Source organism: Perna viridis, chromosome 9, assembly GCF_037379345.1.
Source record: "Perna viridis isolate PV_CMFRI_1.1 ecotype Kerala chromosome 9, ASM3737934v1, whole genome shotgun sequence".
In the NCBI taxonomy this organism is placed as follows: domain Eukaryota; kingdom Metazoa; phylum Mollusca; class Bivalvia; order Mytilida; family Mytilidae; genus Perna; species Perna viridis.
Window position 1 is genome coordinate 8484775 of NC_142453.1, and position 27928 is coordinate 8512702.

The 27928-nt window shown below is 31.8% G+C and overlaps 1 protein-coding gene across 6 annotated transcripts; it reads left to right on the top strand.

Moving 5' to 3' along the window:
* The first annotated feature begins 179 nt into the window (after positions 1–179).
* On the top strand, positions 180–27437 carry LOC148606560 (uncharacterized). Of its 6 annotated transcripts, XM_088544754.1 has the most exons (9): positions 189–491; positions 10178–10248; positions 12198–12405; positions 13689–13789; positions 14755–14900; positions 16456–17087; positions 19604–19705; positions 21967–22105; positions 23078–27437. In XM_088544754.1, exons 3-9 carry the CDS (start codon positions 12318–12320, stop codon positions 23217–23219), a joined length of 1350 nt encoding a protein of 449 aa, XP_088400880.1. In that variant the 5' UTR covers positions 189–491; positions 10178–10248; positions 12198–12317; the 3' UTR covers positions 23220–27437. The 6 variants fall into 6 exon arrangements, with proteins under 6 accessions (XP_088400883.1, XP_088400880.1, XP_088400877.1 ...); XM_088544757.1 differs by lacking the exons at positions 10178–10248; positions 23078–27437 and adding an exon at positions 20088–20126 and having other exon boundaries at positions 180–491; positions 21967–22104; XM_088544751.1 differs by lacking the exon at positions 10178–10248 and having other exon boundaries at positions 190–491.
* The last annotated feature ends 491 nt before the right edge of the window (positions 27438–27928 follow it).

The window sequence follows — 27928 nt, forward strand, 5'->3', positions numbered from 1 at the left end:
ATTTTGACGTTTCATATTTCTGAGAGGTTGGACAAGGGGATGGGGATGTGGGTTAAGGGCGGGGTTAGGTGGTTGGATGGGCGGGGAGTGGAGAGTGAAAAATACGGGAAGCGGGGGTTATGGTTAAGAACCATAACAAGGATAAAATGAAAGGGGTCGGGAAGTGGTTGTCAGGAGGGTGGGAGGCGATGGTCTAGGACAAGATAAGCGGGAATTAAGTACCCCCTGTCTACTCCCTTATTAATTCCAATCAATGTTTTACAATGGGCTTGCCATTTCTGTAGCATTGTTTTACCCCGAGCGATAACAATGCGACATAAAATGACCAAACCGTGGTATTTATTCCGATTGGTTGAAAAGTTCGGAAATTCGGATTTTCCGAGATACGTTCCAATTTTATGTTTTGTTTACACTTCCTGTTTTTCTCAATGAAAAAATTTTTTTTTCGCGAGGAGGATTTGAATGACAGTATAGAGATATCGTAAAAACAGGTACTTTCTGTTTTCATATAACACTTTCTCGTGTGATTACAGCTTTAGTTACATTGCTATTAGTGACAATATTTCATTTCGGAAATTTTGTTGACATAAATTTGAAATTTATTGCATGATTGGTGGCAATTTTTCAGTATACAAAATTTACTTAGCAATTGCATGCCCCAGCTGTATTGTAAAAGTTCAATATATATCGGTTGAATTAGTTATTACCACTGAAGAATGTTTCTATACTTTAAAAACAAAGAGATAGGTGAAAAATCTGAAAAGATCCTAGAAATTCACGTTTCCGAACATCTGCCATCTGGGCACTTTGAGATCTAAGAAGTGTAGCGAGGTGAAGCTTCATATGAGCCTATGGTTAACATATTATGTAGAACCCAGAAAGGTAATTAAAAAATGTGTAGAAGTTATCTTCTTTTTTAATAAAAAAATACTCTTCTTGAAAATTAACTTTTGTACAGGTACATGTAACCCAAAACAATTTATAGACAATAGACAATTTTATTTGCACAAACACATTTACAGTGAATGGTTATGGCATGAACAAAAACAGTACAATGTAATACACATTACATATAAACTAAATTTATGACCATGGTGCAACAGTGGTGTAAATCTGATCAAAACAGATTTATCAATAGTTTTAACATTATACATCTATATTAACATAATTTCAGTTAAATTAAATTGACCTTGGATTCCAACATTCATTCATGAATTTTATAGTTATTTTTAGTATTTCTATAGAGCTACTGTTTAATGTATATGCTATGTCTCATGGTGTGAGGTGAGGTTTTGATGAAAAAATTAAATTATGGTTGTCCAATTTCATTCTGTATTCATCCTCTATGTTCCCACTATCACATTCTATTTCTAGTGCACGTGCACTCAAACAAAATTTACTGATGATGGATTTTTCTAATTTAGATTTGCATAAATCAATATATGTATATCTTTCAGACAGAATAAATATTTTACAGAAAAATGACAGTATTTCACTTATAGCTAGTGAGCCTATTAAATGCTTTCATTGATCTTGTAGTCTTTGTTCGATTCTTTTTATATAAAATTGAAGGTTATTAAGTTGTAAGATGACAGAACCCTAATTTATTTAGTAAATTTTTTACATGGGACATCCACAAGTTGTTGTTTTTAACTTCTCTGAACATTTCGTAGACTAGTGTATCAGGGGAGTTAAGGATATGGTTTAAAAATTTAATCGTATTCAATTGAACTTTTAGATGTAGAGATGTTCTGTTCAGTTCTGCTAAGCATGCAATGTTTACATTTTTACTATTTACTCCAAGGATTTCTTTCATGAATTTCAAATGTAAGTATTCATATGGGTCAGAGTCACTGAAAATTTTTCCAGCTCCCAAGACCTCACTTCCATAAAGAATAACAGGTATTACCAAAGTGTCAAATAACTTTTCAAGTAAATTACAAAGAACATCTATAGATGAGACTTTTTTAGCTCACTTGGCTAAAGGCCATGTGAGCTATTGCCATCACTTGGTGTTCGTCGTCGTCTTTGACAATTATACAAAACTCTTCTCCTCTGAAACTACTTGACCAATTGATACCAAACATGGTATGGATGTTTCTTTGGGGTGTCCTGCATAGAACTGATGTGGGGATTTTTGATTCATTGAAAAACATAGCCGCCGTTACTAAACATAGAAAATATGGGTCAGACAGTAGTTTTTCACATATATCTCCTAAACCATTAGGTTGAGCTAAATTTTGACGTGAATAAAAGTGTTCAGCATGATGATATCTATCTGTGGTCAAATTTTGGTTTTTATCCGTTAAACCATGTTTGAATTACAAAATGTATTGCCCTTTTTCAACGATTTTTGCCATTTTTAATGTTATTTCTTTCAAAAACCTTCCCCTCTGACACTACTTGACCAGTTGAAACCAAACTTGGTATAAATGTTACTTGGGGTATCCTGCATAGAACTAATGTGGGGATTTTTGATTTGTAGAAAAACATAGCTGCCATTACTAAAAATAGAACATAGGGGTCAGAATGTAGTTTTTCACATATATCTAAAAAACCATTGGGTTTTGCCAAATTCTTTCAATAGCTGAAATGATCCGTAGTATTAGAACTACAGTTTCTAAGTCTTTAAGGATAAAATTTGTCAGATGAATCCTAGTAAGAGTTATTGCCCTTGAAAGGGGAAAAGTGACTTCTTTTTTTTAACAGTTTTCAGTCAATATCTTGAAAACTATGATAGATTAAAAGAAACTTTCATTTGTTGAGAAGATCTTATGATAAATCCTACATGTACCAAAGACTTTTCGAGTCAAAATTGTTGGACAACTTCTTGTTAAATTTATTGCCTTTCAAAGGCAAAATTCAACCAGTTGAGCGATTCAGGCTCCTGGGAGCCTCTTGTTTATTTTAAACCAGGCCTTTCTTCCCTTCTCCATTAGGTTATTTTTTGATATATTCAAATTACCATTGTAGTTAAATGGAATGCCCAGGTAGCAGTAAGATTTTACTGTTTCTAGCATATTTTTATCAATACTAAAGTGGTTGAGAAAACTTTTACCATTTGAATTGAATATTATTATTTTTGATTTTTTTTTTATGTTTACTTTGTGTTTCCATGAAATGCAAAAATCGTTAAGAATGTTAAGTGCATTTTGCAGGCCTTTTTCTGTTTCTGACAGCAGAATTATAATCATCTGCATACATCAGTGATGTAATTTTTAAATTACCAATTGATACTGGTTCAGTGTTCCCGTTTTTAAGCTGTTCAAAAATACCATTTATAAACAGATTAAAAAGGGTGGGACTGAGGACATCACCTTGTTTAACTCCACAACTGGAGGGAAAATATTGATTTAAACCGTTTGGGAATTTAAATCGGCATTTTGTGTTTTGATACATAGAATAATGATATTAAAAATTTTATTCAGGACTTTATGTTTTGATAATATACAGAAGAGGCCCTCTTGCCAAACCGTATCAAATGCCTTTTTAAAGTCTAGAAAGGCGACAAAGACTTTTTTTACTTTCTTTTGTAGTTATCTATTATTGATTTTAAGATAAAAATGTGATCAGTAGTTCTTGATTTTGGTTTGAATCCAATTTGATTTTATATTGATTTCTATATAGGAAGATATTTACACTTGAAAAATACATGTATGAATCTTTCCATCTCGGCAGATAGACTTGGTAGACACCATTCACTTCGTGTCAGTTTTAATTCCTCCAATTGACCAATCAAATTAGTGTGTATTGTCACATCGAGTGAGAGTACTGACCACCTTTTTTAGGTCTGTTGCTCAATGTTAATCAGACTTTTCGCATGTTCTGAACTTGTGACATCATTAGATAGTGAAAGTTTAAGAAAACTCAATTAAACGAATAGGACAGAGTTGAATATATTGATATTTTAAAAAAAATATTCATAGTTTTTACAGTTTTACATCAACTAGGATTTATTTTTAGTTAAATGTATTTTGCACATTTTGTTTTTGTTTAAGAAATGAAAATGGGCACCCAGTTCTTCTTGGGTTAAAGATTAAATTGGTATTGATTACCATTATAAGGACTTTGTTTAATTGGTCTAAGGAATACTGTTTTCAGTAGCCAAGAAGGGGTCTAAACATGCTAAAGTACATGTACATTTTATGTTGCATGAATATGTACATGTACATGTAGATTTACTTGCACTTTATACATGATGCAAGTCAAATGTCTTGCATGGTGTTTTTGAAGGTACATGTACAAAGGCACATGTACATGTCAGGTGTTAAAAAATTACTTCCAAGAGTGAAGTTTCACATCTAATGATCCACTTGAGGAACACCAAAATTCCTCAATAAATTTTCAGTGAAAATGTACATGTAATTCTTGGTTAAATGTTCAGGACCTGGGTAAGTTTTGATGTCCTACATGTAACATAATGTAGGTCAAAAATTTAGGTTCCCTGACTCCCAGATCTTGGACCACTACTAATTTGAACACCTGAAATACATTTTCATGATTTTGGTAGTTTTCAAGAGTTTTCATTTTTTTCTGGATCCACCACTTCTACTGACGAAAGACATATTTGAAATTTCATCTTCACTTTGTGTTTTATTCATGTACAAAAATCACTTAGACCATGTTAATATAAAAAATGTACAACCATGTACAGTCTGGGTATTGATATTATCAAAACTTGTAAAATTATGTGTACATTTTGTAGATTACAAATGTACATTTACATTTGTATTTTGAACAAATTTTCTGCCCTTGTAGAATAATCATTAATGAAAAAATAATAAGTTCTTGGAATTGAAAATAATGGAATCTTCTTGATACATTTTTGTATTTCATTACATGACCATATTTCCTTGACCAATGACCTTAAAAATCCACATAAAATTTCGTTTTTTTGTAAGATTACATCATCTTTTTCTTGTAAAATAATTTTTGATTCTGAATTTTTACCTTTTTTGGAATAGTATGGCTTGATGGTTTGCCAAAAATCTTTTTGTTTGCAGCCACCAGTACATCTTTCTAAAAAAATACTTGTTTTCTGTCTTGTGTTTCAATTTGTTTACATGATTTCTCATAATTCTCTATGGTTCCCTTGTTTTGGGTTTTTTATTATTCAAAAATATTGTACAATACATTTTCTTTTCATATAATGCACAATGGCATACTTCTTTTTCTTAACATTTGAGTCAATGAAGAGAAAATAGAAGTCAAATAATTTTAGTTTTCATCATTAAAACTTTGTTCAAAGGAAAATTCATATTGGTCACATATTTTACGTTAAAATCAGCTCCAATTAAAGATATAATGATTATGTCATTACATTTGTAAATTCAGCGATCATTCTGATACAAAACTGTACATCATGAAAGTGCAGTAAAAAAGTGCATATTTTTGGTAATCATATTACTTTTACACATATATGTGCATTTTTCTCAATAGGTACAATGTAGAGATGGAAACAAAAATAATTTTAATTAAATTTTGTTTCAATAAATTAAAAGATAATGTTCCTCATGAACAGACATGTGCACGATGGAATTCCTTTTTTTCTCTTTTGTATTGATTTGCTTCTGACTGTATAATTGAAGTATGAAATGTATGTTGAGAACAAAGTCAACATAACTAATGGTATAGAAATATTACTTTGAGAATTTTTTTTGAATTCTTTTTTTAATGTTTGATGTCTTATACTGCTTTTGTACAATGAAACCCGTCTAAACTGAACCTGTTTTGGACTTACATGTATGGTTCGATTTTGACAGGTGTTCATTTAATCAAGTTAATCAAGTCCATTTAAATCAAGGAGGCTTTGGTGTATGGTGTAGACAGGTTTGTAGATTATTCTGAGTTCAATTTAGACAGGTTTTGTGGATTATTCTAGGTTCTATTTCGACAGCTTTGTAGATTATTAAGGGTTCTGTTTAGACAGGTTTGTAGATTATTCAGGGTTCTTTTTAGACAGGTTTGTGGATTATTCAGGATTCTATGTAGACAGGTTTATGGATTATTTATGATTCTATTTAGACAGGTTTGTGGATTATTCAGGGTTCTAGTTAGACAGGTTTGTAGATTATTCAGGGTTCTTTTTAGACAAGTTAGCAGTTTATGAATATTACATACTAGAAGCTTGCCCTGTGTAATTCGTCTAGGTTTACCTTAATGAAAGTATTAAGTACATGAAGTAAACTGTATACTACATGTAAGGTGCAAAGTGCAAAAAAACCTAGGTAAAGCCATCATAAAAAAAAATCTTAGATTTTCTTCTAACATTTTTTCAAAATTAGGGATGGTTAGGCAAATTTTATTTTGTATTACATGTAATTTTAGTGAAAAATGCTGTCAATTTGAAAGAAATTGACATGAACTGGGAAAAAATCAAAATACAATTTTAGGGGAGGGTAAAATAATTGGGTCAGGAGGAGATGAGAATCTAAGATATTTTTTATTTTGGCCTAACAAATAATACTTTTTTGATCTACATGGGCAAATAGTGTTTGAAATGGTGTAAAAAACTATCATTAAATTATTTAAAATGAAATTTTGTCATGACTTTAACTATGATAAAATTACATTACATTTGTGAAAAAAAAAAACAAAAACAAAAAAACACACTTTCAAAGGTGAGTTAATTGGTGGGATAATTTTCTATCGAAATATATTAATTTTCCCATAAAATTGATACCTATAATCAGTGTTAGAAACTGAATTTTTTGTCAACATAGACCCAACATAATTTTACACAGACAGCACTGTACATTTTAAAGCAATTGGAGCCAATTTCGTCATAAACATAGACATTACATGGACTCGGTCTGTAGGTCTACTGCTAATTTCTTTCACTGCCCATAATTATGTTTACTTGGCTATGTTGGAAAATTAGCAACTGCAAAAATCAATACTTTTTCAGTATATTACAACAAAGAGGTTCTGTGACCTCAAATGATGGAAGAATTTCAGATACAATGTAAGAGTTCTTAATACACATTTTTAAGAAAATCTACAGGCCAGTTTTAGTAAAGTAGTCAAAATTCTCTATGACATCTATATAAAATGTTTTAAAAAGTGCCTAAATTAAATGTAAGGCATAATTATCTCAAAATCAAGTTCAGTGATTGTTTTTTTAAATAACTAAATATTAATCAGTGATCAAATTTCAGAATTTTTTGCACTAGCTTAATTTAGCAAGTACTGAAAATGTATACTTGCTAATTGTAAGTTTTTTGGGTTATTTCTGAACTTAACCTATATGACATATAGAATTCTACTAGCAAATTTTAGCAAGTGGAAATAATTTCTTCTAGCAAAATTTAATTTCAACTTGCATTTAGCAAGTATTTTGCCTTAAATTTGATCACTGTTAATAGTTCTTCCTATGTACTGATCTACATGTATACAATAACCATGATAACTCTATAAAGAAGTGTTATTTATACACAATATATATAATTTTTTTTTCTAAAGCATACCTGTAGTCAGGGGTTCGAGGGGTATGGACAAAGTCCCCCTTGGAAACCAACAAGCACTATTAAACTCGGCATTTAGATTGAAGTCTGGCTATTTGAGTCGACATTCGTTAGTCAATGTAACCCCCCCACCCCTCACAAATTTCTGTCCACAGGCATGTAATGTGAAACAATTGTATGACAACAAAACTGGTGATGATTGGGGGTTTTTAACGACCTTGAATACCAATAAAGGCCTCTCATGGTCGATGTTAGTGGGTTAGTAGAACCAACTGGTGTTGGAGGCAGAGCCCAGCCTTTGGGTTACCTGACCAAAGAACTCGGTCAGAGTATGTCCTACTAGTGGCTGGGCTGATGTGTTGACGCTCTGGCTACTCCCAGACCTCACGTGGGTCAGAGAGCGTTTCCCCACTCTAACTGTTTGGGAGTACGTCAACATGAAGAGTGACAAAACTGGTTTTGTGGTCTGTACTTAAGTACCATAGTAGAAATTAAAGTGTGTGTAATCACCCTCTGTCTAATTTTTATTTTATTTTTGTCACATTTTTTACATTTTTGTAATCTTTTTTTGCAGGCAAAAATAACTCCCAATTTGCTTTGATATAAAAATAAATCTTGGCTCTTGGTTTAAAACATGCAAGCACCCCCCTTTCGGAGTCAAAGGGTTCAGGCTATTTTTCTCCCCTTCTGTCCGCAACACGTACCTACAATACTTTGAATCTGCATGTGTTTGTATTGTGAGCACAAAATGTGTGTGTATATAGTTTAGAATTTTCATTTAAATTGTATTCCAAACGTGTGTGGATATTGTTCACAGATAGTTTTTGGCCCCTGTGATATGTCGCGAGGGGACATGAAAATGCCGGACATCTGTCTGTCCACGTTTTCCACACCTTTTTTTGTTTTACTTTTACTAAATAAGTTTGTTTTTGGTATGTGGCCTTATTATGAAGAGTTACAGATTAGGTTTGACTTTGGTTACGATTGATTGATTTTTACGGAAGTTACAGCCCTTGGACTTAGAAAATAACAGTGAATTTGCAGTTTTCGGCACTTTCTTTTGTAATGCTTTCACCAATTGATTTTATATTGTGTATGTATTCTTACTATGAGAAGTTACCAATTAAGTTTGACTTTCAGGTTAGAGTTGATTGATTTTTATGGAAGTTATGGCCCTTGGACTTAGAAAATAACAGTGAATTTGCAGTTTTCGGCACTTTCTTTTGTAATGCTTTCACCAATTGATTTTATATTGTGTATGTATTCTTACTATGAGAAGTTACCGATTAAGTTTGACTTTCAGGTTAGAGTTGATTGATTTTTATGGAAGTTATGGCCCTTGGACTTAGAAAATAACAGTGAATTTGCAGTTTTCGGCACTTTCTTTTGTAATGCTTTCACCAATTGATTTTATATTGTGTATGTATTCTTACTATGAGAAGTTACCGATTAAGTTTGACTTTCAGGTTAGAGTTTATTGATTTTTATGGAAGTTATGGCCCTTGGACTTACAAAATTTCAGTGAATTTAAAGTTTTCCTCCCTTTTTTTTCGCGGGGGACATTGGAACGCTGTTCTTCTATTGATTTGGTATTCCTATTAAAATTAGTATATTCTTTATATATAGGACTTTATTAAAGATACCACACATCACTTACATTTTAATTAGCCATATCTTATCTATACACTACTGTCAATACAAATTATAATTTCTCCACTCTCCACAGTGGAGATATTTTGAGTGGAGTCACAGTATCTCCACTCTCCACGGTGGAGTCACCATTTTCAGAAATTGTCTGTAATTAACTTCTCCTGCCTTTAGACCAAAGTATATTTAATGGTTCTAGCAGTTTAATAACATCTAAGTAATTGACAGAAATAAATATTGAAAACTGTTGAAATGGAGCAAGTTTATCTCAGTTTTTACTTTGGTTGAGTCACAGTGGAGGACATGAGTGACTCCACTGTGAAGAGTAGAGAAGTTAAAATTTTGGTTGATAGTAGTGTACATTGAAACTTGTCTAAAGCAAACTCATAATCAACAAAGTGAAATGTTATTTTGAGTACAAATAGCTCCATTCCTCATTGGCAAAGCTTAAAATCATATTAGACTCAAATACATGCATGTGATTACCGTTACTATAATAATATCAAAGAACAATGAACAGGGAGTTAACAAAATCATACATCCTCACAGTGCCTGTGGTTTAAATGTGCGAGTTATTTTGTAAAAGTAGTATGTGAAACTATTGACAGAAAGCATGGTAAGAGCTTGTAATGCATCGCTTCATAGAGTACTTGATGGATTTCAATGAAATTTTATTCAATTCTGTCAACAACTTGATGTAATCATATGTTTAAGTGAATGCAGATATCTTTCTTAAGTTTTGTTGAATTGTTTATTGATGAATCTTAATATGATAATGTCACTACTTTCAGGAAATAATTTTTTACCATCTTTATATATGTTTGTAAATATACATTTTTTTATATAATCAGTATTCTTGCATGAGATGTCAGAAAAACAAATGGAACATGAAATTAATGATTTTTCAGCTAAGTTGAGAATAAATTGATCCTACATGAGAATAAAGCTCGTTTCCTGTGAATCATGATCATGTTAAATCCAATATGTGAAAATAGGGTTGTATTACTTGTCTGAAATGTGACAATATATTACATGTTTAATTAATGAATCTGACTTGTTTTCCTAAGCTGCCGATGGAGAATGGGGTGTCATCCATCTCGCTATTCTGAGTCAAATGGGAGAAAGATTCATATTAACGGTATCGTAAGCAGTGTTGTATTAATTGACGTACATTGTTTTCTTCTCTTTTTTGCATGCATTTGTTGTAAGATTATCTCTATATTGTGTATTAAGCTTCCTTTGTGCTACATGTACATTGTTACTTGTTTTCTTAAAATATCTCTTCAGTATATGACTAAGAGGAGGGTATCAGATATTTGGAAGACCCAGTGCCATGGGCCATTTTAACTGAAAATATTGTCTTGAAGTTTGAAATGGAATGGAATCTTTTAGAATGTACTTAGACACTTGCGTATCAAATGAAAAATACATGTATATAGCTTGAATACTGCGAAAGTACTATTGTTTTTGGGGTACCAATTTTTATTGGTTTTGAGAGTCCACAAACTTGTGTTTCTTTCCTAATCCACAAAAATTGATATCCATGAATTAAAGAACTTTCACAGTACATATTATAGCTTAAGAATGGTCATAAGTTAACCAATTCAATTCAATTTAATTCTTTATTGTCATATAAAGATAGGTTTTTGTGACAAGCATATTGTAAAAATTGACAAAGCAAAAAGTTGAAATTTTTCATATGCAAGTAAATATTGCCCTCAGTGCTAATGACTTTTTAATGAAGGAACCTTGCCTGTTTACTTTATAATGGGTTGATTGATTTAATATACAACTCATTTTGTCCTGAAATGACATTATTCTAAATTCATCATTTTTTTTATTATTAAATTATTTGCCACAAGGTTCCATATATACTACAAAAGAAAGATTGGAATTGAATTCTTATCAAAGGTCAAAGTTTCAAAGGGTCCAAAAACTTGCCAAACTTTACATCAAATTCAGATTGATTTAAAGGCTTGATTTCTTGTTGCTTTTTTGTATTCAATACTGAACCTATCTGTGTACAATGCAGTTTTATATTTAAAAATTTGGACCCAAGTTGGCATCTAAAAGATGCACATAAAAAAATTTAATAATTGGGTTCTAGGATATGTTGAATTTATGTCACTTTGTTTTAGAGTTTCAATTTCATGACATTATTTGGGATGATATTTTTTTTATCCATTTTGAGTTCAAATCACTTAGGTGAACAGTCTTATTACTGAAGTAAATTAAGGCATACCATATTCACTGAATTATGTACAGCACATAAAAAGAAAATGTTTAATCTTCTATTGATTGAATGACCATTTATTTATTTTACCTTTCTTTCTGAAACCTGTAAAACATCTGTACTACCGTTAAATTGTTGCATGAAGAGAGCAGTGGAAATAGACAGTGTGTATCTAAAAATGAATGAAACCATTCAAAGAACAAATAGATAACCTAATGATGTAGTCAATTCTCAGCATTTGATTGGATTCTTTAATCGTGAGGTATGATGTCTCTTACAAGTCTGCTCAGCTCAATTCACGATACAACAGTCATACTGAATTTTTACAGGTGGTAGATAGAGAGGTTTATTAGGACGATGGAAATAAAGATTAAAAAAATATTCACCAATTGTTTGATTCTATACCGGGTATATAATTATAGTTATTTAAATTTATGTCTGATAGAATGTTGAAATCTCTCTCTCTAGGTAATTCAAGATCATTTAATCAAACTTGGGACCAGAAGTCCTTTTCACAAAAATTTGTTAAGAGTAAAACTAGTAAGTTATGGCGTCATTAAAGATCAAAGTATTGTGAGGTCATAACTTACGACTGATTTTTATACTTACAATTTTTTTGTGAAATCTACCACAGGGCCCTTCAGGAGTTTCGTAAAGATTCTCAAATTGAGATTTTTCTAGAATCCTTCCTCAACTCAGATTTTGACCAATTAAATTGCTTTAATCGAATACTTGAGGAAATACTTAAAAGGCTTCAATGAAAATTTCTATTTTTAGATTTCTTATGAAACCCAGACCAGTTCTTTTACATAAACGCTATTAATGAATGAACTGTAATTGTCACTCTATTTCAGTGATAGAACCCACCAGCATTACCTACCTGAATGAATATAATGAAGAAAATGCCTGTGGGGCAAGTGGAAGCTTAAAATCATCAAAGTCGTTAACTCTTCGTCCTGATTCTAGAAAAGGTCATGGCTTCAAATCTACCGTCCAAAATTCAATGTGATGTAATGATCAGTTTCCACTCACATGATCAAGAATTTACAAAGAAACTTGCTGGTAAGAAAATTTTTCAGTGTACCTGTATGTACACATGTAGTTAAGGATGTTCGCAGTTCATGTTCAGCAACTTTTGTCTGATTTTCGGACTCCTTTGGTTTTATCCATTTCTTAGCATTAATATTTTTTTCCCAGTGACCCCTACTTTTCTTTTCATTATTTCATTAACACACCTTAAATTGTCATTCGAGGAATTCTTGTTATTTCTTCAGGGTATCTAAATAGGTAAAACCTACTACGACAAAACCTATGGAAAATCAAGAGAAACAACAATTTCCTGCCAATAGTTCAAATGCTTAAACAGTTAGCTAAAAAAAAAAAACAAACAGACTGTTCCATTGATTTTTTTCTAGTTACATGTATATTAGTCTGGCAGGAAAAATTGTAAAAGTTTTTACAACCCTTTGAAACTCTTGTTATTCTTAAACAGAAGTGCCAAGATCTTCAACATACATGCACATTGGAAAAAAATAACAGATATGGTGATGCACAGCAAATGCAGCTATATACAAAAGGTCCTCTGTACAATATGAATACGACAATATGAGTACGAAAACTTTATTAAGATTCGGTACATAAAAATTACAGACAACATAAGCTCTGGTGAGCTTTTAACCGAATGGATACATATATCAGATACACCAAACATACAAAGTATAGAGATAGCATGCATTGGAAGCAAAAGAACGGCAAATTACAATTACATACAAACATGAGATACACAAAACCTGGAACATAGATTGGCAATATAACAAAAAACACAGTATAATTTGCATGCAATACAACTTCATTCTTAGCTAGGACCTAACTAAGCTCTTAAAATGAGAAAACCTATTTTCTGTCCTGGAAGTCCTAAAAACTAAGGTAATAATATCCACAGTAACAATGACATGTAGTTTTTGACAGAGTTATCTGCCCTTCAAATGTTCATTAACAGTGCATTTCAATGCACGAACATGATATGGAAAATCTTGTTTTTTTTTCCCTTGATTCTGGTTGTGCAAATAGTCAAATTACACTATCAAAATGATGTTCTTTTTTCATACTGTTTCATCCACTGCCTGGTTCTTACAAAGACTGACACTTAAATGTTTTTTAACATATACATTTTTGTATTGAGAATGGATATAGTGAAAGCATTAATGCCCAACATCTGGCTATGAAATCAAATAAAAAAAGTATGGAATGTGTTTGTAGGTGGCAGAGGTTAAAACATGTCAAGACTGAATTAATGAATGATCTTTAACCCTCATTTTAAATTATTTTGAAACATTTCTTTTCAGAAAAGATAGAAGAACAAGGATGGAATGTATGGTATACTAGGCCAGAGATGGACCCTGTAGAGGCCCTTAGTCAAAAAGGGGAGGCAATCCTTAGCTGTAAGGTAAAGTATCTTTACTGTATCAGAGGTTTGAAACAAAGATGTTCTCTGATACAACTTAACAGACAAGACTACCGGTATTCTAAACTGTAAAAGTGTGAGGATATTAAGCCATAATTATGACCAAGTATCAGCTCTGTTGTAATAACATGAAACTATTTAATATGGTAGTATATACATGTATAGATATTAAAGATTTAAATCTTTTAGTTCTTTGTACATTTTGTAAGATTAATCAAGGGAACCAAGATTCTAGTGAAAATCAAAAGAATGTTATCCAGGGACAAAGACCAGACATGGAAAACAGACACATATGACAAAGAAGATAAAATAACCAAAATAATTCGTACAAAGCAACAAAAATAAATGTGCAAGTCAGACTCCACTAAAAACTGGGAGCATGGACCAGGTGCGCAGGTAGGGTAAGTGTCAACTGCTTCTTCAGAAACACCCACTGAGTTGCTCATAAAAAGTCAAATCCAGGGAAGACAAAAGAGGAAAGGAAAACTATTACACATTGAACAAATCGGTTCTCATTGTGCAGATGGGTACACTGTAACGATCCACGAGTTCATAGAACTTCTGTAGTGATGACTTCAATCTTGTAAAAGACATCACAGTGGTACCACAATCATATGTGTATATCATATATAGCAGTAACTCAAAAACTCTTCAAACTTACCATTGTGTTTATATACATATTGAAGAAGTGTGCCATATGTATTGGAAAAATTTGTTTGTTTGTTTGTTTTTTTTTCAACATTTTTAGCATGTTGGAATTGAGCAATTTTTTCGGCAGTATATGCTATCAGTAGTACAATACTTTAGAAAATATTGAGGCCACTTACTTGCTGAAAGATTTATTGTATGATAATTGCCCAGGTTCAGGCATATTATAGGTCTTGTTTTAAACTGAGCCATTGTTTTCATTTTACCTAGCACCATAATGTTTATCTTTTTTTTTGTAGATGTTTTTAATGATAATTAGCAAGACCTCTTGTAATGATGCACAATTTCGGGATGAGCTAGCTCTAGCCTACATCTCTAACTCGACTATCTTTCCTGTCAGCTTGGAGAAATACAGAGATATAAATCCTGTGTTGGAGGGAGGAATGTTTGTATATTTTACTTCCTACAAAAATCTATAATTTCTAATAAAGAATCAGTATGGGTTATTTTGGTATATCATATTTTTAGATTAAAATATAACTTTTTAATATATGGATAATAAGTATTTGTTTATACCCTATATTCCATACACCTATATCACACCTCTAGACCTATATCCCATACCCTATATCGAACCTTTCCACGGACCATATTTAAAGTATGGTTTAAATATGTGACAATATGAACATGACATGTCAAAATCTGTATCACATGCTGTATCAACCAGAAACTCCTATATCATTCCAAGGGCCACCACCCCACGGGGTTATATAGGTCAAGGATTAATATTGCATGTAATACAGATTTTGACATGTAATATTCAGTGTATATTCCTTATTTGCTCATTCTCATACATTGGTTGTATGATGAACTGTCCCATACCTGTTTACCCTCTTTTAATGTGTGAGGGGAAACTCACACAAAATCAATGAAAAATTTAGAACCTTCCACATAAAGATGTAAGATTTGTGGGAGGTTTTTGATTAAAATTACTGTGAAAAATTCTAAATAATTTAATGTTTACCGGTACTTAAAACAATTGCATTACTAAAAAATCTCCCGTATGAAACAATGTCAATTGGGGAGAATCTCCCCCATGAACTGTTCCAAAAGTTAACAGGTATGACTACTCAGATAAATGGCCTCAATATATCATCCAGTACTTACACCATCATTATCTGACATTATATTGTATTAAGTATATGCCTGTAGTATACACAAGCAAAAAAGCCACATATATAGAATTGTACAGTTTGCAACATATGACAATCATATGAATCAAGCATGATCTGATAATCATATGTATTGATTTACATATAATTATGGCATTATTACCATATGTTTTCAATCCTAAATTAACACATGAGAATCATATGATAATCATATAAATATCATATGTAAACTATCATATGACTATCGTATGTAAACTATCACATGACTATCATATGATTATAATATGAATTGAACACTATATGATTATTACATGTAGTACATGGATGATATACATTGTATTAGCTTTGTTTTGTATTTTGGTGTAACACTCTTTACTTCAGGCATTATGTTTATAGTATCAATTACAAACCATACTCGTTTAAGGAGGTAGACCTAGGGTAAGGGACATAACTCATGAAATCAGTGATATGTTTGTATCATATTCAATTTCACCAAAACCTTCTAAGCTTTTCTCTGAAACAGAATAAAATCAGTCCAAGTGATGAATTCAAACATTCCAATGATTTCTAAGAGTTGTGTCCCTTACCCTAGATCTACCTCCTTAAGTGAGGCTATAATGCAATCACTTTGTCTGTCTTTCCTGTAGTATAATTCTCAACTTCTATGGAAGCTCGTTCTAAGGTATTGGGTATATTGCAACATGTACATGTACATATGTACTTACAACATACATCTGTGTTGCATATAGATCAGATATGTACAATTTTATGCACAGAAACCATTTTCTAGGCTTTAGTTCATTTACAAGTCTTTTGTATATTTTGTAGGAAGTTAATGTTAGCCAGGATAAATTGGACATTTTTTTTCAAACCAGAAATATTTGAGTCAAGCCTTGAGGGTTTGTTGGGCTCTATGACAGAAACATTTGCCAAGCAGCAACCAAATATTGACCCTGTTGTTTCAGAGTCTGGGGATATAAACTTCCATGGTATGAATGTGAATGTTAATCTGAATAGGAACACAGGACAGAATGTCATGGATGATGAATACTATGAAGGTGATTTAGATGATGAAAGGGAGGCAAATCAAGCTAAGAGTAACATTGCCAGACGACCGACTGGACTACGATATGACTTTTGGGATAGAAACTTTGATAACCGGAGTGAAGTCCCCTGGACTGAGTTTAAAAAGAAATTTGAGTCAGACTACCGTGACAAAATCATTGAAGAATATTCAGAGGATCGTTATAAATTTTTTGTCAACTTGATCTACAAAGATATCTTTGATTTGAAGAAATCTGTCAAAAGAAACCAGTTTGATGCATTTTGTGAAGGAAATCCTGATGCAGACATGCACAGATTCTATAACCGGTTACAAGAGTATGCCACAGGATATTATGCCATGGTGGAGGTTTTTAGTATGTCAAGTAGTCTCAGACTGACCACTATACAGAATCTTGGTAAATATGGCCTTTATTTTCAGATAATGAAGTGTAGTTTAATGTATTATCCTGATTGAAGAAAAAAATTATTTAGAGTTAAGTTTATCATGCGTTTCACCAGATACTGGACATTTATATAGATACACATGCTGGACATTTATATAGACACACATACTAGACATTTATATAGACACACATACTGGACATTTATATAGATACACACGCTGGACATTTATATAGACACACATACTAGACATTTATATAGACACACATACTGGACATTTATATAGACACACATGCTGGACATTTATATAGATACACACGCTGGACATTTATATAGACACACATACTGGACATTTATATAGACACACATGCTGGACATTTATATAGATACACACGCTGGACATTTATATAGACACACATACTGGACATTTATATAGACACACATGCTGGACATTTATATAGATACACACGCTGGACATTTATATAGACACACATACTGGACATTTATATAGACACACATGCTGGACATTTATATAGATACACATGCTAGACATTTATATAGACACACATGCTGGACATTTATATAGACACACATACTGGACATTTATATAGACTCACATACTGGACATTTATATAGATACACACACTGGACATTTATATAGATACACATGCTAGACATTTATATAGACACACATGCTAGACATTTATATAGACACACATGCTGGACATTTATATAGACACACATACTGGACATTTATATAGATACACACGCTGGACATTTATATAGACACACATACTGGACATTTATATAGATACACATGCTGGACATTTATATAGATACACAGACTGGACATTTATATAGATACACACGCTGGACATTTATATAGACACACATACTGGACATTTATATAGATACACATGCTTGACATTTATATTGACACTCATACTGGACATTTATATAGATACACATGCTGGACATTTATATAGATACACATGCAAGACATTTATATAGACAAACATACTGGACATTTATATAGATACAAATACTGGACATTTATATAGATACACACACTGGACATTTATATAGATACACATGCTGGACATTTATATAGATACACATGCTTGACATTTATATTGACACACATACTGGACATTTATATAGATACACATACTGGACATTTATATAGATACACACGCTGGACATTTATATAGATACACATGCTAGACATTTATATTGACACTCATACTGGACATTTATATAGATACACATGCTGGACATTTATATAGACACACATGCTAGACATTTATATAGACACACATACTGGACATTTATATAGATACACACGCTGGACATTTATATAGACACACATACTGGACATTTATATAGATACACATGCTGGACATTTATATAGATACACAGACTGGACATTTATATAGATACACACGCTGGACATTTATATAGACACACATACTGGACATTTATATAGATACACATGCTTGACATTTATATTGACACTCATACTGGACATTTATATAGATACACATGCTGGACATTTATATAGATACACATGCTAGACATTTATATAGACACACATACTGGACATTTATATAGATACAAATACTGGACATTTATATAGACACACATACTAGACATTTATATAGACACACATACTGGACATTTATATAGACACACATGCTGGACATTTATATAGATACACACGCTGGACATTTATATAGACACACATACTGGACATTTATATAGACACACAGACTGGACATTTATATAGATACACATGCTAGACATTTATATAGACACACATGCTAGACATTTATAAAGACACACATGCTGGACATTTATATAGACACACATACTGGACATTTATATAGATACACACACTGGACATTTATATAGACACACATACTGGACATTTATATAGATACACATGCTGGACATTTATATAGACACACATACTGGACATTTATATAGACACACATACTGGACATTTATATAGACACACATACTGGACATTTATATAGATACACATACTGGACATTTATATAGATACACATGCTGGACATTTATATAGACACACATGCTGGACATTTATATAGACACACATGCTAGACATTTATATAGATACATGTAAATGTACAAACAGTAATTTTTCCCAGATTGAAATTTGATGTTTTCTCTCTTTTTAGAAACCAAAAAATAGATATCATGTAGATAAATTTTTATGGTTTTAACGTTGAGAAAATATGACATAATTGATAATTAAATTTTTGTTGTGGTTTCAATTTCATTGACAAAAATTGCAACTAACTGTAATCAAAAGGCACTGTAAGAAAACTAATTATACATTATTAACTTTAATTTAACTTCACACTTAACTTATATACCAGGTATAAAGACAGAATCATATACCTATAAATCCTAAAATACCCTGTTTAGTATTTACTGTTAATGTTTAAAGGGAGATAATTCTACTTTTTAGCTGTTTACTTTTTATATTAATAATTATATTTTCTAGGAAACTTTTCTTTCCCTGCAGTAGTACAGGGCTTGACCAAAATGTTGAAGGACACAGATCCAAACATTAGAGCTGTTGCTACAATAGCGTTAGCAAAATCAGGTACATAGCGTTATTTCTGATAAAATATCTTTGATCAGAATCAGACTGGCTTGAATGGTATTGATTATGTAACGAATCAGCTCTTTTTGGTTTTCTGCCCAACATCCATATACTTAGCTACTCCTTTTTTTGGTAATTAATAAATGATACCAGTATTTCAAATTATATATAAAAGAGAACAGTTTTGCAAGGGGAGATAATCCATCATAAGTGCTTACCAGATCAAGTCTAAGTGGAGGTGAATTCCTTTTGTGAGTGCCCACTGTATTTCTAGGATCATGAAGAAATAAAGTTCATTTTGTAATCAACTTTGTGCAGAATCTGAGTTATGCTTATAAAAGTATGAGCATTATAATATTAAGGACTTTATTTTTATGAATAGGTTACCAACCTAAAAAAGTTTAAAAAGACTACAAATAAGGTAAATGAGCCTGATATGATGTCCAAGTATTAGTTAACTATAAATTGGAATTTATTTATTTGTTTCATTTTTTTTTAGTTACTTTGATGAGTCTTTATATTCGTACATGTATGTGCAAGTCAGATCATTTACTTTTTTTAAGTAATCAAGCTAGCTTCAGTGAATAGAGTTGGTCTACCTTTGATTAAATAACAATCACGTGATGAAATGAAAGACCAGTTCTATTAAGTTATCTGTATTACTCACTATTATAAAATTATTCTTGACAGTCATCAGATTTGACCCCCAAAAAATCAAGATCAAGTTTATGCTACATTGAGATTTTCTATGAATTGATGTCCTTTGAACTTTCTTTTTAGCTCACTTGGCTGAAGACCATGTGAGCTATTGCCATCACTTAGTGTCTGCCTTCGTTGTCGTCGAATTTTTCAAAACTCTTCTCCTCTGACACCCCTTGACCAATTGGAATCAAACTTGGTATGAATATTTCTTGGGGTATCCTGCATAGAACTGATGTGGGGATTTTTGATCTGTTGAAAAACATGGCGGCCGTTACTAAGAATAGAACATAGGGGTCGGACAGTAGTTTTTGGCATATATCTCCAAAACTGTTAGGTTTAGCCAAATTCTGACATGGGATAAAAGTGTTCAGCATGATGATATCTATCTGGGGTCAAATTTTCATTTTAATCTGTTAAGCCATGTTGGAGTTATTGCCCTTTTCCGACATTTTTTGCTATTTTGAATGTTATTTCTTTCAAAAATCTTCTCCTCTGACACCCCTTGACCAATTGGATCCAAACTTGGTATGAATGTTCCTTGGGGTATCCTACATAAAACTGTTGTGGGGAATTTTGATCCATTGAATAACATTGCCACCATCACTAAAAATAGATCATAGGGGTGAGACTGTTTTTCACATATATCTCCAAAACTGGTAGGTTTAGCATAATTATTTCAATTGCTGAAATACCTTTATAATAAGGCCTTCAAAAGTCTTCAGGGATCAAAGTTGTCAGGTGACTCCTTGTAAGAGTTATTGCCCTTAAAAGACGAAAAATGCCTTTTGTTTACAGTTTTCAGCTAATATCTTGAAAACTATAATAGATACAAAGAAACTTTCAGTCCCTGAAATGATCCTTAAGATAGTCCTACTAAAGTCTTGTTGAGTCAAAATTGTTGGACAACTTGTTAAATTTATTCCTCTTGAAAGACAAACTTTAACCAGGTGCATGATTCAAGTTTCAAATGCTTTTTATTTTAGAATCCAATATGTAGATGCATGGGATATGAGAGCGAACTCACCAGAGTTCTTTAACTTTTGATTTGCTACATTGTGTACATGTATGTATCATAGATACATATGCACAGCCAAATGTGCCACATATGATAGTCATATGGTGCTCGATTCATATGATAATCATGTGGTAATCATATGATATTTAACATGTGGTAGTCAAATGATGATCATATGATAATATGGGCTTGAAAATATATGATAATCACATGTTTGTGAAAAACATGTGATTATCATGTGATAACCATGTGATTATCATATGTTAACTGAAACATGATTATCATATGGTGCTTGATTCATATGATTCTCATGTGTGGCTCATTTGCCTGTGTAGTCTTTGTTCCTGTTTTCATCTCATACCATGTACTTGGATTTTGATGTATTAGAATTGTCCCACTGATAATGCTGTGTGTTTGTTTTTGTTTGTTTGGTTTTTTTTTGTTGCTGATATTAACATGGTCTATTGTTCATATGACTGTCAAATAGATGTGTAATTGGTTTAGATACTGCATTTTCAATATTCTATATTTATTTTCTACATAGCCAAGAATAAGAAGTTGACTGTGGACCGTATATTGTCCATGTTGGAAGATGAGGATCGATTGGTACGGGAAAGTGCCTGTCTTGCCCTGGGTTTAATGAAGGCTGGTGTCAAGGCAGAAGAGGCTGTTGCAGAAAAATGGTTTGTTATTAACTGTACAATTTTATGCTAATATTTTTTATCAATAAGTATAAGATATATTCTGCAGCACACTGTTTAGGGCAGTCTCCTCCACAGACCTATAACAGCATACTACATATTGTTCTGCTAGCTTATAGGCTCTGGTTTGCAGGAATTGAAACAATTCACAAGGCATGCGCACTCCTCATAACACATCTGTTTAACTGTCTCTGATGTACTGTACTAATTTGCATAAAGGGGTGTGGCCTAACACTGATTGTGGTAGATGTGTAAAGATTTGAAATAGAGAAAACCTCCTCTGTGTATGAAATGGTTTTGAGGGTTCACCAGATTCCAGTTATATCCAGTTTTGTTTGATAGGGCATTTACTTTTATGATTTAAAAAAAAAAAATTAAAAAAAACCTGTTTTACCTTGCTATGGAGAAATGAGAAACATAATATTGAAGAAATTATCTTTGGAAAAAATAATACTTTCATACACAAATGAAACTTGCTGGTTGGGGAAAAATTCCTACTAAAGTGAAAAGTTATAAAGTTATTACATATACATATATATTTTTTAATTAAAAAAGAAGCCCTTATAAGCAAAATATACTTTTTGACTTGGTAAAAATCAAATCGATTTCAGATATTTGTACTTTGTGACTTGGTAAATATCTAATCAATTTCAGACATTTGTATTTTTTTTAAATCCTGCTCTCTGTTCTTTCCTTGTTAAGAAGCAGAAAATAGAATAGATCCATGTACATTGAAAATATTTATAAATTTGAGACATTGCACTTGCAGAACGTTTAAATTTAAAAAAAAAAAAATGACATCACAATGATATAAAACAATGGCAAGTCAGACTATAGACTGATTGTACTAAGACAATTATCTTTCTGAATTTGGTATGACAGGAAAGAGTAAAAACTGTTATGAATTTACATTTTCCTAGATCTCTGTCTGATGTATGTTTGTTATAATTGTAGGAGGAATGATCCCATTAAGCATGTAAGAGAAGCAGCTGAGCTTGCTCTGAAGAGAATGGGTGGTGAAACAGCATCTAAATGCATCCATGTGACTAAAGTGTTGGCATCCGAGATGGAGTTCCTCAAACAACCTGCTTCATAGAAATTTCTCTTGCTATAGACGACTTGTTTATGGTTTTATACTAGACAAAGAAAGGATTTCAGATTTGAAGGCTACAAGAATGATTATAGTTATGTGGAAATACAGCTCTTAGCATAAAAATATCTGAAATGCTTCTATAATATACATGTATGTATCATTTAAAAATTCTCTGTTGATTGATTCAAGTATCTATTCCCTCGGCTTCCATTGAGAAGTCTCTGATCCTATGCCTGTTGACCCCATTTACCTTGATCTGCATAAAGAACCTTTCTGAAACGGAAATGAATGTGAAAGTTGCCTATTGGGGCTCTACAGTAATTTATGAGACAAGACATTTAGAATATCAGTATGTTAACATAGAAGTAGATAAAAAAAGCACAATTTGAAACAGATTTTAAACCAGTTCATGTGTTTCAAAGCAGTAGGGTCATTAAGGCTTAGTTTTGGCCCTATGAATTGACTGAGATAAAAAATGCTAACATGATTATATTTTATCATGTTTATTTAAGTATGTAATGGGTTGATTTATGGTCAATATTTCTATGTTTATTGAGGTTAATATATTGTTGTAATGTGTTTTATTGATTATTTATTTATAACTTTTCAAATACTGTATATATAGAAACACTGTGCACTTGCCGCATTTATGTATAGCTTAGTATATTGTTAGTCCTGGACAGGTTGTCTTATCCAATCGGCCCAGCTGTCCAGGCTTATGCAGAACTTATGATATCAGACATTTCAGGATTTTTGGGACGACAAGATGCTTTTTGATGAACTAACATTTCTGGTGAGAAATATTTCCAAGTAATTATGTTTGTATTTTAACTATGAAATGTATAATACCATGATAAATCATGGAAATATTTAATTATCTTGTCAAATCAGTTCAGGAATCTCTCCTGTTATAAGTATTTCATTCATGATAATCTTTCAACCAAACTAATATAAAACAGATTAGGGAATGTGAATTATTATTTTGTAGTACTGATAGGACACAATTTTTCTCCTGGAATGAATTTGAAAATTAGGGCCACATTCTTACATGCTTTAGTACTATCCAGTATGTAGAGAATTGGGTAGATTAGTATCAAGTTTTTGCCTGATGGCAGTTATGACCAAATTTTTTTATACGTATATTGTTATTTATATACCGGTATACATGTAATTGTTTTTATTGTTTTTTTTTTTATTTGTAAATAATATCTTGCCATATTATTAAGCTGTCTCTTAACTACGGGACTATACACTCAGGTTAAAAAGGGCAACAGTATACATTTGTTGAATGGTCATGAACAGTAAATTTGTAACCTGGAAGTATCAACTATTACTTGAGGCTAGGTGTGATAATGAATTTACTGTTTTCTGCATGAACAACCAACAAATGTTTTGTTATACTCAACCATAATGATGCATTCTCAATCCAAAAATGAATAGCACATGAATAGAATGATTGTTGCTTGTTATCTGATCACACAGTACAGGATTTTAATGTTGGTCAAGGATAAAGTCTGAGAACATCTAAACTTTGATTAGCCATTGAGAATCACAGGCGAGAAAACTGGTATTAGTATGGCACTGTTACCACTGTCAATAGTAAACTAGTGAACAATGTCTTTTGGAGTAACTTTTTAGACCTAAGGTAAGAGACACAACTTTTACAAATAAGTGGAACGTTTGCATTCAGCATTTTGCATTAATCTAATATAAGCATCAAAGTAACTTTGATTAATTTCATTCTGTTCCATATGAAAGCTCGATAGGCTTTGGTGAAATTTAATATGACACAAACATATCATTGATTTCAAGAATTATGCCCTCACACTAGGTCTACTTCCTTAAGAGGGGGGTACCGATTTTGGTGAACACTTAGTGGTGCACTTATTACTTATGCTGAGTGTAAATATTTTATGGAATTTATATGGTGTTTTTAGACAGACTGCTAGAATAAGCCAAAATAATCCTGCTGAACAGTATAACTAATGACAAATTAGAAACAAAACTGTTTTTTGTTGGGATGCTTTGGAAATAATGATTGCAGGGTATAGACTTTTCTTGACATGGATTGTGAGGGAATGGGAGATATTTTTTTCAAACCTCTTGATATTTCTGATGCATCTTGTAGTGTTGCACATTTCAAATTAAAACTGGTGAATTTTATATGGTGATGGATGAATGCAGTGATGCATAAAATGTTTTATATCAGGTTATCAAATTTAGATATTACTTTTTCCGTCCTTTTATAGTTATAAATACTTCTTAATGTTATTATTCGTAATATTTACATTTTATTATTTGTTAATATGTATTTTGTTAATTGTTATGAATTTATTTCCTTATTGTAATAATGGTATGTGTATTTCATGCTGTTTTTAGTACAGGCATATCTCTTTATATCTTATTTCATGCTCTTTTTTTGTACGACTTTTTATATCTCTTATTTCATGCTCTTTTTTTTGTACGACTGTTTATATCTCTTATTTCATGCTCTTTTTTATACAGGCATATCTCTCTATATCTTATTTCATGCTCTTTTTTTGTACGACTGTTTATATCTCTTATTTCATGCTCTTTTTTATACAGGCTCTCTATCTTATTTCATGCTCTTTGTTAGTGCAGGCATATCTCTTTATATCTTATTTCATGCTCTTTTTTTGTACAACTGTTCATATGTCTTATTTCATGCTCTTTTTTTGTACAAGTGTCTCTTTTTATATCTTATTTTATCACTTATATTTGAGGCTGAAATTCACAAGTTACTGTGGGTCTTTTCGTTAACTATATGTGTTTAAGTAGCAGTCATTATAAATATCAGGTAGCAGGTGATTCATGCATATCAAAAACCATCATGTTCACTTCTTTTTCTAATTCAGAAACAGTTACTAACAACATTATCAGGGTTTTAGTTTATCATTCAGACATTGCATTTTTGAGATAAAAATTATATGTATTGTGCTTGAAATTGGTGATTTGCACAATCAATTCTTAGATTTTGTAGATTTTAGTGGGAGATGAATGTATGATTTTCTGAATACAGAGGGGACTTTCGTTATGTAAAAATATAGCACAAGTATATCTTAAAAAGAATTTTTTGTTTCGTGAGGTTTTTCTACACCATGAATCACCTATGTCATTGGCAGTATCTGATTTTTATGTAGACTGGTACTTAATATTAACATCACTTGAATGTTTGCAATATGCAGGGCCCAGTTTCATAACAAAATCTCAAATTGAGATTCTCAACTCGGATATTGTCCAATCAAATCACTTGAACATTGAAATTGAAGATTTGAGGACAAACTCAAGGATTTTAGGAGAATCTCATATTGAGATTTTTTTTAATGAAACCAGGTACTGAACTGTTTCTGATTAGTATATTTATGAGTGTACTGTGATTTGTTATAATGGAAAAAGGGAATAGATATGGAAGACAACTCTGGTAAATGGGAGATAACTCTATATACAATTGTTTAAACGTTTGTTTGTTTGTTTGTTGGGGTTTAACGTCCAAGCAGCAATATTTCAGCTATATTCAGAGGATAAATGATGCAATACTCAAGTTGCAAAATAATATAGAAATTATCTGTTGAAATTTAAATACCAATCCATATAAAATTCAGACACTGCCTATGGTAGAGGTGATTCATTTTATAGAAAAACCCAGTGAACAAATAATGCGTTTTTGGTCTACATATATGTTAACGTAGTGATAGTCATTTCTGGTTTTTTTTTAAAGAAAATCTTTCATATCCCATTAAAATAAACCAAATCAAACCAAACCAAGAACATATAACAATGTGCTGATTTCAGTCTATATAAAGCACAACAACCAAATTGAAAACTATAATGGTTCAAGTGGCCAGTAACTGTTTCTGAATTAGAAACAAACTTTAATACATACATGAATCACCCAATGTCTAACTTTTATAAAGACTATTACTCAAGCATTTGTTGTGTTTTACCGTATCTGTTCCTTTTTGTATTAAATATATTTTACATGGTAGGTTAATGAAGAAATGGCTTCTGTTGAAGCATAGGTATGGAAGGTAATTCTCTATGTTTACATTGAATTTTTTCACTTTAGTCTGGTAAATCAAGTAAAACTTTGCAATGGTTTTTGTATGTTGTTGTAAATAATTTCATTTGTTTGTTTGCTATACATGTACATGTATGTTATCTTTAGAGGCAGTTAAAAAAATAAAAACCAATTCATGAATAGTGAAGACTTATCTGATATAAGGAGGTAGACCTATGGTAAGGGACACAACTCTTCAAAATCATTGGAATGTTTGTATTCAGCATTTTACATCAATCTCATGTAAGCATCAAAGTAACCTGAATTGATTTCATTCTGTTTCAAATGACAGCTTGATAGGCATTGGTGAAGTTTAATATAATACAAACATATCACTGATTTCAAGAGTTGTTTCCCTTACCCTAGGTCTACCTCCTGAAAGGGTTTCAAAGTTTTTTTAACTTCCATTGTTTGTATACTATTAATACAAAAGTTTTTCTCTTCAGAAGAAGAAATCTAGGAAAAAAAACGTTTCCCCTCTCCTGAAGTTTTATGATTAACTCAAGTTTAGAAATTTTCCAACTTTGTTGTGATGTATACAAAAAAAAACTTTTTTTATTAATGGCTGTTTTAGAGTTAAGACAACCAGGTGAAGACTGTCTCATGCAGGTTGAGTCGAGTCATCTAAGTAACT